We start from the raw sequence: 13,979 nt of genomic DNA on the forward strand, positions 1-13,979 counted from the left end.
TCTATGCACAAAATCAGTTTTATTATTGCTAAAACGCTCCAAGCACTGTTCCGAGATTTTCATGCGAGTGCATTTTTGATCAGCATCCATCTTGCGCAAAGCTTTTTCATTTGCAATTGTTCTTCATGCAAAATATATCCTACACGTTCATTTGAAATGCCTACAGTCTCAGCAATTTCCCGCACTTTGACTCGCCGGTCATCCAATACCATGTCGTGCACTTGTTCAATGATTTCTGGTGTTATTACACTTTTTGGAAGTCTTTCACGTAGATCATCTTCAAGGCTGGTACGGCCACGTTTAAACTCGGCAGTCCATTTCTTAATTGTCGAAAACGAAAGAGAAGACTGCCCATAAAATTTTGTGAACTTCGAATGTATTTCTTTTGGCATTAAGCATCAAGCAAACAAATAAATTTCTAACCGCACGATACTCGATTTTATCCATTTCAAGAGATACAGACAACACATTTGCTTCAGACAGCTGTATGAGACAAACTACTTGCAATTTCACACGGATGCTTATAACAGGAGTACCAACATAGAAAAAAAATTCGTGCCGATAGTGTTGCCATCTATGTTCGAGACCGAGAACTTTTCAGACCATCCTTGTAAATTATTATAATATTAACATTGATGATTATACAGGTTTTTTTTATATTTTTACAGTATATATACAATAAGAGATGTAATTTTTCTATATAATATTTTTTTTTTCAATTTCAATTTAGAGTTTATTTTCATTTACAATTTACATTAAAGAAACTGAATTCATGCATTTCACTTTTTCACATATGCTATTCTTAAATTTTTTATGGTATTTATATAATACCAATAAATTTAAAAAAAATTAAATATAAGCTAATGCTTTTTTATTCCCTTATAGGGAGTAGGCGAAGCCTTTAACCAGTATCTAGCTTTTGGAGACTGAGTGGGCAGTTCAATCTCCACTAGTAGCCAATCAGAGATAGCTGGCCTATGTCTATCACTAATTCTAGGCGCATCAATGAAGTGACAAGCAAACAAGTGCTGCTATCTCTTGGTACTTAACCCTAACAGGATATTTTACTGACAATAAATTATATATGACTATATTTACAATTTTCGTTTTTGGTTTAATATATTGAAATGTAGTTATAATATATGGATTTTTTTTTTCGTGTTGAACCCGGTTGAGGTGTAATGTCTCAACTTGCATCCTCAGAGCTTTTTATTAAGCTTATCTGAGAATGACACTGGTTAGTTGTTTGGTTTCGTTTGGTTTCTGTGTTGGAAGTAGGCTGATGATTGATATGTCTGATATTCACCACAGCAGTAGGATAAGAAGTTCATTCACACGCATGCGCGCGCGCGCACACACACACACGCACGCACGCACACACACACACACACACACACAACAATTTGGAATATCATGACGTATCACTAAACTGGAAAACCTGAACTAAATGTATTGTGTTTCATTAAGTCTCGTATAGGGTGCGTATTTTTCGTTCATAGTATGTCCTTAATGCCCTCCTCAGACTATTGTAGTTTGTAAGGTACCTGTATTCAAAAGGAAGTTTATTATTATTATTATTATTATTATTATTATTATTATTATAAAAACCTCCATGGAATCAAAGACAACGTGTCTCGGATGTAGAAGCTTCGAGTGGTCTTTCTGTAGTGATTATTATATTTATATGTGATATACTTAGTTTTCTGAGGTCTTTGTATACGGTATGTGTTTCTGGTTATCCTATAGTTGGCATCAAAATAAGATTTTAACATAGCTACATAGTGACACAAGTGTTTTGCTGATGTATATAAAGCCAGTATTGTCCCTTGGTTCCCAAAAGATCAGCTTTATCATTTTGCACTGTATGATATTAATCTATTTTTTGTAGTGTGCGCAGAATGCATACGTTGTTATAATAATAAAATTATTATAATAATTATAATTATATTCCGTGCGGATAGCCGAGTGGCTATGCGTTTCCCAACCATATGCCTGGGAAAGGAGTGTTCTGGTTATGATTCCCGTCGTCGACGTGAGGAGCTTAAGGAATTTTCTCAGACATAGCCAAGTTAGCAGGTCTTGGACTGCAGGGTTTTTCCTCCCTGCAAGCAGGCAAACCGGCACCCGCAAGTAGGCAAACCGAGTAGACACTGGAAGGCATAGGGCTAGTTACCTTATCCTCGGGACGGGTACGGCTTAGAAGGGTTTTAATAACAGGTTTTAATAACAGGTATTAGGCCTAAAAATAGCCTCTCACGAGGCTATTTTTAGGCCTAATACCTGAAGGGAAGAAGAAGATTATAATTATAATTATCGGCATTTGGAACACAAGAGACTGACATCCCAATTATCGAACATCGACAGGTTTGTATTATTGATATCGAAGTACCCAGTGATCACAACATTAACAACAAAGAACTGGAAAAAAGTACTAATTATTGAGATCTGGCAATCGAAGTTGGCCAGCTGTGGCTTATACACACCAAAGTCATCCGAATAGTTATCGGTGCACTTGGTGCAATTTCAAAGAAGCTATCCAACTATTTACAGTAATTAAACATCAACAAAGTGACCCCATATGATCTACAAAAAACAGCATTACTTGGAGAAGTCCATATTTTAAGACGTTACTGAGAGACTATTCTTAGATTCTTCAGTATAATCTGTTACTCTGAATTACCAGTCAATTGTTGTTTGAATGATATCTTGTTTTGACTGTGTATCACTTATGTGAACAAAGAAATAATAATAATAATAATAATAATAATAATAATAATAATAATAATAATAATAATAATAATAATAATAATAATAATAATAATAATAATAATAAATTTAAGTAATAAATTAAAGATACCAAGAAATTATATACTCAAAAACTTCCAACAGATTTAAGTAAAAGTATGAACAGTCGCATTGTAAATTGTGTGCCATCTAATTACCAATAAACTTCTCTCAGAGTTCTCACCTACACCCATACACAGCACTGATATGCTTATATGTCCTCTAAACTCTTGTGAATGAGATCAATAATATAAAAATAAAGAAAAATATTGATCAAATAGAAATGATTGATCTGCCTTCAGTGTTCAAAAGCACGTCGAATTTCAAATTTCTGCTATATCGATCAGATCATTTCGATTCGGTTATTAAGAAGTCTTACAATTGGGAGTTATTGTGGACAGAGAAATGTTGGTTAGAGGGAATATTGCAAAAATAGTCAAAAAAGTATATCGAATTATAACGATCAACTTTATAAGGCATTAATAAGGCTACATATGGACTATTGCGCCCAGATCTGATCACCTGGATTCCTTGGTGATGAAGAAATGGTGGAGAGGATATAGAGAGTAACAACGATTGTTGCAGGTCTGTGGAATGTTTCTTATGAGGATAGATTGAAAGTCTGTGGGCTCCAAAATCTAGCTGATAGGCTTATAAGAGGAGATATGATAGAAGCATATAAGTTATTAAATGAGTTTTATACTCGTATGGTACCGAGCAAAAAAGAAACAGTGCTGAACTTCGACATCCCACTTCAGTACATGCACTATGAAATATGCTTTAACTGCATACACATTAATAGAAGAGCATGTGTAGAGTTCTATTCCATTGCATTTGACTGCACGAATGGCGTTGACGTTGGAAAAAAAGACGTTTATTTTTGAGCATTACTTTCGTTCATACAGAGTTGGTATAGCAAATGATGCAAGCCTACGACATGTTTGTGAGTAGGGTGTTAGTCGTATCCATATGAATGCTCCAAGCAATAATGTCATCATTGCCTTAATTGAGAGGTTCCGACGTACCTGGTGTTACAATGTAAAGGGCACGCTGGGTGATTAGTAACTCTAACACAAATAAGAATTATGGGCAAGTGTTACAAGCAAAGTCTGAAAAGCAGTCAACGTCGAACAGCGGTAAAACATGGGATGCCAAGTCGGTCACTACAGAGAATCCTCAGGGATGTCTTTTGGCGCGACATTCAAGTGGGTCGGTGTTTAACAGCAACGGATTACGCTGTACGGCGGGAATACTGTGCACGCGCGTGGTTAACCAACGTGTCTAAGAAGATCCGTTCGTTACATCGAGAATGTGTTGGTTTCTTTTACCCAGAATTTGCATAAGATGTGTTGTGTAGAAAGCCTTCCATTTCATGCAGAGGTGTGCAAACAGGATGGAGCAACCTGTCCCATATTACGTGGTTCTAGAGCCTATTGATCACGTTTGGGGTATGTCGAAGGAATGAGTATTTCACCATGACCCGCCTTTAAACCTTGATGAACTAAGATATAGAATTACAAGATATGTCCCGATCCTTGTTCTCCAAGATGACAGAGACCTTTCTCATGCGATATGAAACTTGTCTTGCAAGACAAGGTGCATTTTGAGCATGTAATCTACCGTGTTAATGCTTTATTCGACCAAGATTCCGCTGACAGTTGTCGATGTTCATGTCATCATGTGTAAACATATATATCTTCATTAATAAAACCCATTTACTCCATACCTTTGATGCATATATTGTTGATGCAGTTATTCGGTACTGTATGCTTATTGACAACAAACATCCATGCCCACGGCGGGATTCGAATCCGCAGCCTTTTGGCTGGAGAGCAAATACGCTGACCACTCGACCAACCAGGACGGCAAAAAAATCATTGCTATGGCCGGGAATCGAACCCGGGTCAACTGCTTGGAAGGCAGCTATGCTAACCACTATACCACCGTCGCATGCAACATCCATACATCTTGTCTCTATCGTCACTATGAATCACAAACATCGATGTCCACTGAAGGATTTGAATTCGCAGCCTGTTGGCTGGGAGTCGATACGCTAACCACTCAGCAAACCGGACTGGCTCGCCCGTGCACGAGGAATTGTGTGAATAATAATAATATTATTATTAGACTCTTCCAGGAGTCCAAAGACTCATTGAGGGAGGGCACATGCTCTACAGCTCCTTCAATCCACTAACCGCAACTATACCAACGCCATCTACCACCACTAGTATTTCCAAAGACAATCACAAATATCCATGCCCACGGCGGGATTCGAACCCGCAGCCTTTTGGCTGGAGAGCGGATACGCTAACCACTCGGCCAGCCAGGCTGACCACATAATGCTGGCCATATAATGAATAGTATGTCAATGTATGGTCTCCCGCGATGAGTCTTCTGACTCCATTGAAACGCAGTTATAATAAGAAGAAAAAAAAGAAGAACAAATGTCCCCATTTCATTATTTTTACGTCATAATTTTTGGACTTATTTTGAGCATCGCGTAAAATTTTATTGCGTTTCACTGACGTGCGTATGTTTTTCCTTTATTTATTTTTATCACAAATTTGAATATTTCTTCTCTTTATGCGTTATTTACAGGTAGCACCTATAATATAGGCACTACGTGTAAATATTATAGGTCCTAATAGAGCTTTTGTCCTATAATATAGGTGCAACTAGTGAATTCATTAGCCACCTATTGGTACTTATCAATAGTTAAACGTGTCGATTTACGCATGCGTGTAAGTCATAGTTTGCGCGTCTCTGTTTTACTCTTTTTTTTTTTTTTTTTTCGCTGTAAAATTGTCCTTTGAGGATATGCCATTGATGAGTTTGCAAATGCAAAGTTTAGAAATTATGTTTTAATATAATTTGTTTTCATTCAATAAAGAGTTTTATAATACCACTGCAATTTATTTCATCGCATACCACTTTAATAGTACATTTAGTAGTTTCTTTAGAAAAGTCGATACGCCTCATATCGCGTAGAGCAGCTTTTGTAAATCAGGTGCTGACTGGCATTTTAACGTTTTGCGATGAATGACTGAATTGTTAAAAGGTACTTTTCTCTCTAACAGAAAATGTGTAAGGGATTTATGCGTAAAGTGGGAGAGTTTTATTCTGTCATCAGGATGTTTGCATTAAAAAAATAACATCTTTACGTATTCCCTGGTTTTCAAGCAATGATAAGTGAAGAGACTTTGAAAAAATGTATTTACACCGCTCCTCATGACTTTCGACAGTGTGATAGGTTTTCAGAGATTGAAACCGTTACTTCAGATGTGTCCTATGATGCATTCTTCACAAAATTTCTTGTACCTAATGTGCCTTGTAAGTTTGTATCAACTTATACTTCGAATTGGAAAAGTTGTACGGATTGGATTACCAGTGAAGGCAAACCAAACTTAAACTTTCTTGAAGAAAATTTCGGTTTGTTATTAGATATGGATCTTACCTTAGTTAATTATTCAGGAGATGTAATTCCATAGTTAATAATACTTCATTGAAATTGCTATTAAAGATCATTGTCATTATAGCATCAACAGATTTTTATATAAGCATGTCCCTTAATTAATCCTCATGTTATTAATGTTAACCAAGTATCTTCATGGAATGCAAGATGCATGGAGAGGCCTACACTTGCAATTCATATACAATGAGTTTAAAAAATACTCACATATATCTTATGGTATTTGATACAATACTTATTGTATCAATAATTTACTGTCAAACAAGTGAGCTGGACAGTATACTATTTGGCAAAAAAAAATTATATTATTTTCTTAACTTCCATGGAGGTGCAACACTCATTATAGGAGGCCATTGCTAAAATAAAGTCTATCCTACCACTGTGTAACTCATCCACTGTTTCCACATTCGCCATATATTCCATATTCCTACCACTCTTCATGCAAGAAAAAAAAAAAACATGCTGTTACTCACTACTTCCTTTTGTATCTTCCTTGGATGATCCTTTGCCCTTAATCCTCACCCCCTCATTCTGCAATATGACAAATCTCCCCAATATCAATCTGATGATAGTCCTTCAACTGCTTGAATTTCTCAGACATATTTCCTCTCTTGGTTTCTAACGACCAAACTTTGCGATTTACATGCACTTGGCCTATCTTCATAACATTGTTCAGTCCTGATATTTTCATTATCTATCTGCACCCTCTCCAAGGTAACATTCCTTATGTTGTTATGATATATATATATATTATTTTCATCCATATTTTATTCAAATATAGTCAAATGAAAGTTTGCAAGTGAAATATCCTTGACTGGCTATATCAGCTATGTAGTAAAAAAAAGCATGGTGAAAAATTTATTGAAAAAAATTTATATCCAGCTCAAAGAAACAGCTGGATATAAATTTTTTCAATACACCATGCCTTTTTTTTGCACTAATCTCATACCAGATTTAAACTCAATGCCAGACAGATATAACAGTCACTTAGCCATACAGCCATCTGTTGTTAAACAATTTTTTTCGCTAATACTTTGTGTTCACATTAGCCCAAGGCAACTAAGCTATGAAGAATTTCCCTAGTACCGAAATCAATGAAGTGATTAATTGTCATCCAGTATGTACTTGACACCCAGAGTTTTATAACAGTCTTATTTCAGTACACAACTGAAATAGCCAACCAGGAGTTAACAATATATTTAACACCAGGAGTTTTATAACAGTCTTATTTTTACTACATAACTGAAATAGCCAGTCAAGGATATTTCACTTGCAGACACATTTTGCAGACTCTCAAATATAGTCATTTGACTATATTTGAATAAAACAGTTCAAATGTGTTTCAGATGAAATACGTTTGAATTGTTATTCTTTTTTTTTCTTTTTTTTTTCGCCTCAACTATCCACCATGAGATGTGCATTTGATAGAACTACTTATACCCCTCCCACCAAAATATTTGGGAAGAGGAGGGTTTATAATACACCATTATTTCAAAGCGCTATCTGACAGACACACATATTATAATTAGATGTGAAATTTATATCCAAGGTACATAAATCAAGTGAATGTAAATTCTTATATTCATGCAAAAGTTTTGAAAGTTTGCAAAAAATATTTTTTAAGTCTTGCATTAATTCCATAATTAATTGAAGATTAAAGAGATGTTATGAATATGAAGTAATGCATCTGGGAAGATAGTTGATGCATATCGTAACATTTGATGCCATTTGTTACAGGAAACAAATATTATTGGCCAAGGTGAAAAACATATACATTTATGAAAGTGGTTATAATGATGCTAAAAACTCATCATACTGTTGTTGATTTTTTTTTTTAATACAATTATATCAGCTGTGCATACCTAAGAATTGATATGCTGTTGATGGATACAAGTATGCCTTCATGTTCATTTTCTTCATGTTCTGTTCATTACCATCATTCATGCTCTGTTTTTTGCACAAGACAGGTCTAATTTCTTCATTTCACCTTACTAAATCTCTCTCTCACATTTTGAAAATAAGTAGCATGGTTTAATAAAAACCTCTTTGGATGAAACAAAATGCAAATCCAAGCAAATTTATTATTGAATGTGCTTTATGACTGATATCCTTGTTGATGAAGTTATGTAGGCTCCAAAGATTTAATCATGTTTTAACCTACTCTTTAATTTCGAAACTTTCATGTCATCACACTAACATACATATCTAAAAAATGCAAACAGTACAGCATACCTGCACTGTTAATATAACAGTGATTCATGACATACAGATACAATATCATTTTAATCAATTTTTCCTGATCGCAAAGAATTTCAACTGTTTAGTATTTTCCAAAAAAAAGCACTGCCTAAATTTTTATTTAGTTTTATTGGTAATCGAACTCTGCTACTTGGAATCTGGATACTTCAGAAGATGCTAAGAAATATTATGGGAAAGAAAATTGAAAAACAATCTGGGCTCAGGCCAAATGAAGATTGTTAGGATCAGCTTTTTTTGGAAGTGGATTCTATCCCATGTGGGATTAAAGGGAAATGAAGCTGCAGATGAAGTAGCAAAAATGTCTGTAACATCAAGTGGTACCATAGAGTTTGATATTTTTAAAACTACTCAAAAAGAAAAAAAGAATGATTCTTCAGGACGTGACTCCCACTGGTATTTAGCAGAAAAACCAGGAGCCACCATCAACTCAAGTTTAATTGATTTCAATCGAAGGTGAGTTAGCTGATCTCATACAGAAGTAGCAGGGTTTTTTCTCCCGGAAACTCAGGTTTTTCATCCCGCATACAGACAAATCGGCCCTTCAGAACACACACAATTTACAGACAAAAAATACTAATTGTGGTGGACGGTAGATGGCGTTCATGAAGATGATTCATAGTAGAGGTTTGGTGTAGTGGTTGAGACAGCTGTAGGTGCCCTCCTGCGATGAGTCTTCGGACTCCTTGGATGTGTCAGGAATAATAATAATAATTGCTGTGACACTACCATGATCTCTCGCCTGAAGACTGGCCACACAAAACCACTCAGGTTTAGCAATGGCATAAAATTCCTTCCCCATCTGCAAAATCTGTAACATCGAGGAAGCACCACCACTGCATTTACTAACTTGTATGAATATTTCTAAATATGAACTTTATAATAACCCAGAAAAGGTGCTGTATAAAATACATGAATGTGACTTCTGTGATCTGATGTAATAATACCATGGGATAATAAAAAAAATTATAAATAAATAATTTACTTTAATACAAAACTGTTGATTAAAAATCACGAAGTACAACAAGGATCTGCATTTGTGTTTTGTAGATATGGAAAAGGAATAATACAACAGGATACCCATCAATAGAAAAGCTCTTCAAAATGCTACAATTATATGGTGTAGATGGTATATTATGTTGGGCAGCACCTTTATTATTATTAACCCAAGAGCCCCATGGAGTCAAAGACTAATCTAGGATGTCCTTGTGTCATATACACACACAGATCATCATACTGTGCCTTAAACACTCAAATTCTCTGCAGACACCATACTCTCAGGCAAGGCATTCCAATCATTCACAACTCTGCATGCAAAAAACCTGCTTCTCACTCTCCTGCTCTCATCCTCCTTATACAGCTTCCAGGGATGTCCTCTGGTTCTTTCTTGATCTCCCATTGTTTGCTGTAAAATGTCTCAAACATTGATCTTAGAATAACCCTTTACTAACCTTGTAGATCTCTGTCATATTATCCCTCTTCCTCCTATCCACATAAATTGCATCTTCTCAACCTTTCCTCATATTTGACATTCCAGAGATCATTAATTCTGCATCCCATCTTTGTTTTCCAAATTTTAAAACCTTAAGTTTTGCAACATTGAACTCACATCCCCATTCCTGTTCCTATTCACTCAATTTATTCAAGTCTTCTTGTAAGGCCACAACATCTTTTCTACTCATCATAGTTTGCCCCAACTTTGCATCATCTGCAAACAACTGAATCCCATCCAAATCTTTGCCAGCATCATTAACATACAGGTTAAACAGCAATGGCCCTAAAACAGACCCCCCCCCCCATGGGGCACACCACTAGTGATTTTCCTCTTCTGGGATATTGCTCCCTCATACACAACTTGTTGATGCCTATCAGATAGCCAGTCTTTGATCCAGTGCACTAATCTAATATCCGCTCTAGTTTGACTATCAACTTATCATATGGTAATCGATCCAAAGCCTTTGCGAAATCTAAGTATACTACTGTGTATCCCTCTCCTCTGTCCAAGGAAGCCATCACTTTATTGTAATAAGTAAGATTATTAAAACATGACCTCCCTTTAGCAAATTCATACTGTCCATCCAAGATAATTCCATTGTTGTCAACTTTATTAAGTAACAGCTGTAACAAATTTGGTATGAAAATCAACAATAAAAGACAAAAGCTCTTAAAATGACAGGAATATTGAAAACATCAGCAGCATTTACAAGTAAAACATTTTTAGCCATTTTTGGCACAATTTTTAATGAAAATGTTAAATTACATATGGAAATAAACAACAGAATTAGCAAAGCTGATATGGTACAGAGTCAACTGAATAAATTTATATGGAATAAGAGAGAAATTAGTCAAAATACTAAACTAGCTATATACAACACAGTGTTCAAGCCAAATTTAACTTATGGATCTGAGAGCTGGGTTAGAAGTAAAACACTTGGTCAAAGACTGGAGACCACAAATATGAGAGTTCTGAGAAAAATTAGGGGAGTCCATAAGCACTCCTTAGAGTGCCCTGGAACAGTGCTTCCAAAACTTATGGATGCCAAGGCCCCCCCCCCCCCTTTGGAAAAATTAAAATATTTCACAGCTCCCATCGAAAAATAATTCGTAATATAGACATATATTATTATAATATTTATTGCATTTATATTCAATACAATTTATATTCAAGATTTTGCGTTTGTAATATTTTTTGTATTTCTTATCAATACCTTTGAAATGAAACTTATATGAATAAATATATATTTACTAATTCATTAATCACCAAAATGCGAAGGAAGCAAAATTTGTGAACCAACACTAATGTATGAGTTTTTCCATTAAAATATAAAAAATAACAAAAAAGAAATAATAAAAATTAAATATGTTTCTTTTAAGATTAAAAAAATCTACATAGTCTTAAAACATTTTAAATTTGTTTTCATTATATCACGGGCCCCCCTCAACAAAACCTATGGCCCCCAAGGGGGCCGTGGCCCACAGTTTGGGAAGCGCTGCCCTAGAAGACCAAAATATGACAGCTGATAATATTGGAGTCCTGAACAGAAAGCAGATTAATTTGAAGAAAAAATGTCAATAGGAAGTTGGTATTGATGTAAACTCTTCATGTCTTAATATAGCAATATCCTCTACACCTAGCGAGTATGTATTAGAAATTTCATGATGAAGATGCGTATGGTGGAGTTGTGTATGGGGGAGCGATATCCAGGAAAAGGAAAAGGAAAGTTTGGTGTGCCTCAGGAATCTGTGTACGGCCATTACTGTTTAACTTGTATATTGATGATATTGGTGAAGATTTGGATGGAGATATTCAGTTGTTTGCAGATGATGCAAAGTTGGGATGAACCATGAAGAGTAGAGAAGATGTTGTGGCCTTAAAAGAAGACTTGAATAAATTGAGTGATTGGGCACGAGAATGGGGATGAGAGTTCAATGTTGCAAAATGTAAGGTTTTACAATTTGGAAAACAAAGATGGGGTGCAGAATTTATGCTTGGTGGGGATATATTGTCAGAGGCAATAAGAGATCTGGGGTTGATATTGGATAAGGATCTGAAATTTAGGGGGACACATTGCCAAAATTGTGAAGACAACACAAAGGCTTCTGGGAATGATGCAGAGGACACTGACTTGTAGAAGTAGGGAGATTCTTGTTTTATTGTATAAGGCTTTGATTTAGGCCACACATGGACTATTGTGCCCAGATTTGGTCACCTGGTTTTCAGAAGGACGAAGAGATGTTGGAAAGGGTCCACAGGCGACTGGTTAAGGTAGTATCTAACCTCCGGAAGATACTAGGAGTATGAGGAAAGATTGAGAAGATGCAATTTGCAGAGTCTGGTAGACTGGAGGAAGTGGGAGGGGAGAGATATGATAGAGACCTACAAGTTAGTAAGGGGTTGTTATAGGATCAATGCTGGAGAGGTTCTGTAGAAAATAGTGGGAGATCAGAGGTTATCCCTGGAAACTGTATAAAAAGGATGTAAGTAGGGGAGTGAGAAGCAGGAGCAGGTTTTTTTCATGCAGAGTTGTGAATGATTGGAATGCCTTGCCTGAGAGTGTGGTGTCTGCAGAGAATTTGAGTGTGTTTAAAGCGTGGTATGAAGAGCTGTGTATATGATAAAAGGACCTTCCAAAACTTTGACTCCATGAGGTCTTGGGTAATAATAATAATAGATCTGCCATACATATGCATGTGATCGTTCTTCAATTTGTCTTTAAGAAGTAGTTTTTATTCTCACACTTTAAACTCATATCACTTCTTATGGCACTTGTTTGTGTTTATCACTGATCTAAGTTTTTTTTTTTTTAACGATTGCTTAACACATCTGAATTGTAGTAGTCCATTTTCAACTGAAACCTATGAAAAACTCTCGACCACTGTTTTAGAACACCCTTTAAATTCTTTAGGCATTCAGAGCAGTTATGCTCTCCTTAGTTACTATCATTATGACAATTCAAATATTCACATTTTTACATTACAAATTATCAGCATGCTGGTACTTTGAATTTTGATTACTGATATGCTCACATGTATGATATATTACATATCAGGAATTTAAAATTTTCAGGCATGTACAGTGTATATATGAAGCTTCATTTGAAGGTCTGATAATTGAGGAATCACTGTGATAATAATAACATCTAACCAGACATTCTCTAGTTTATGCTACTCACTATCATGAATCACTTGATAATTGCCTAGCATCTAGTTGTTACTAATCTGTCATTCAATGACTAGTTGGCAGTGATGATTTGTAGTGTCAGCTAGAAAATGTGTGGCTAATTGTCATGTGAAATAATTATGTGCTGATATTTGAGGTAGTGTACCAAAATTCTCTCCAAGATTGCTCGATTCTATCCAGAAGAGGGCAGTCCAGTTAATTAATGATCCCTCTCTCTCTCTCACATATTCACTTCATTACCCCCCTCTCTCTCACGCGCACACACACACACACACACACACACACACACACACCTCTTCTACAGATACTTTCATTGCCAGTTCTCTCCTGAATTGACCACTATCATTCACTTTCCTACAAAATCATTAGAACAAGTCATTACTAACCAACAACCTTTTATGTTCCATTTTGAAACTCACCGAACCAACTTCACTGCTTAAACTACACATTACACAGTTCTTCCCACAACAAGGATGACACTTATGCATTCATTAGAACTGATGTACTATGTCCTATCCTATCCTTCTCGTTCGTCCTAGGACAGGTTGAGTCCCTTCTTAATGAGGAGTTACTGGCGTATATTAATGCAGCCGGTTCGCCACTCTTCTGCTGCATCCCCTTAGGGCAGTATTCATGACTGTATCCGTGTGTGTTCACGGGGCCAGTTTGCCTGCTTGCAGGATGAAAAACGCCAGATAAACTGGCGGAAAAAACCCTACTGCCCACGCCCAAGACTGGCTAACTTGGCTATGGCTGAGGAAGATCCTTCAGCTCCTCACGTCACCGACG

General features: G+C 36.0%; 1 protein-coding gene and 1 non-coding gene across 2 annotated transcripts in view; one reads left to right on the top strand and one right to left on the bottom strand.

The window, feature by feature from the left end:
- Positions 1–4,662: 4,662 nt before the first annotated feature.
- On the bottom strand, positions 4,663–4,734 carry TRNAG-UCC (transfer RNA glycine (anticodon UCC)). The gene has a single exon. It is a non-coding gene; the product is annotated as a tRNA-Gly (tRNA).
- Positions 4,735–5,573: 839 nt separating this feature from the next.
- The window catches only part of JMJD4 (jumonji domain containing 4), a 107,106-nt gene continuing 98,700 nt past the window's right edge, over positions 5,574–13,979 (top strand). The window contains exon 1 of the mRNA XM_090408799.1: positions 5,574–6,213. Within this exon, the coding sequence (XP_090264925.1) occupies positions 5,967–6,213 (247 nt within the window). The 5' untranslated portion in view covers positions 5,574–5,966. The remainder of the gene's footprint in view (positions 6,214–13,979) is intronic.

The sequence above is a fragment of the Typopeltis vanoorti genome, chromosome 19, assembly GCF_054136105.1.
Source record: "Typopeltis vanoorti isolate ZY-2024b chromosome 19, IOZ_Tvanoo_1.0, whole genome shotgun sequence".
Lineage (NCBI taxonomy): Eukaryota > Metazoa > Arthropoda > Arachnida > Uropygi > Thelyphonidae > Typopeltis > Typopeltis vanoorti.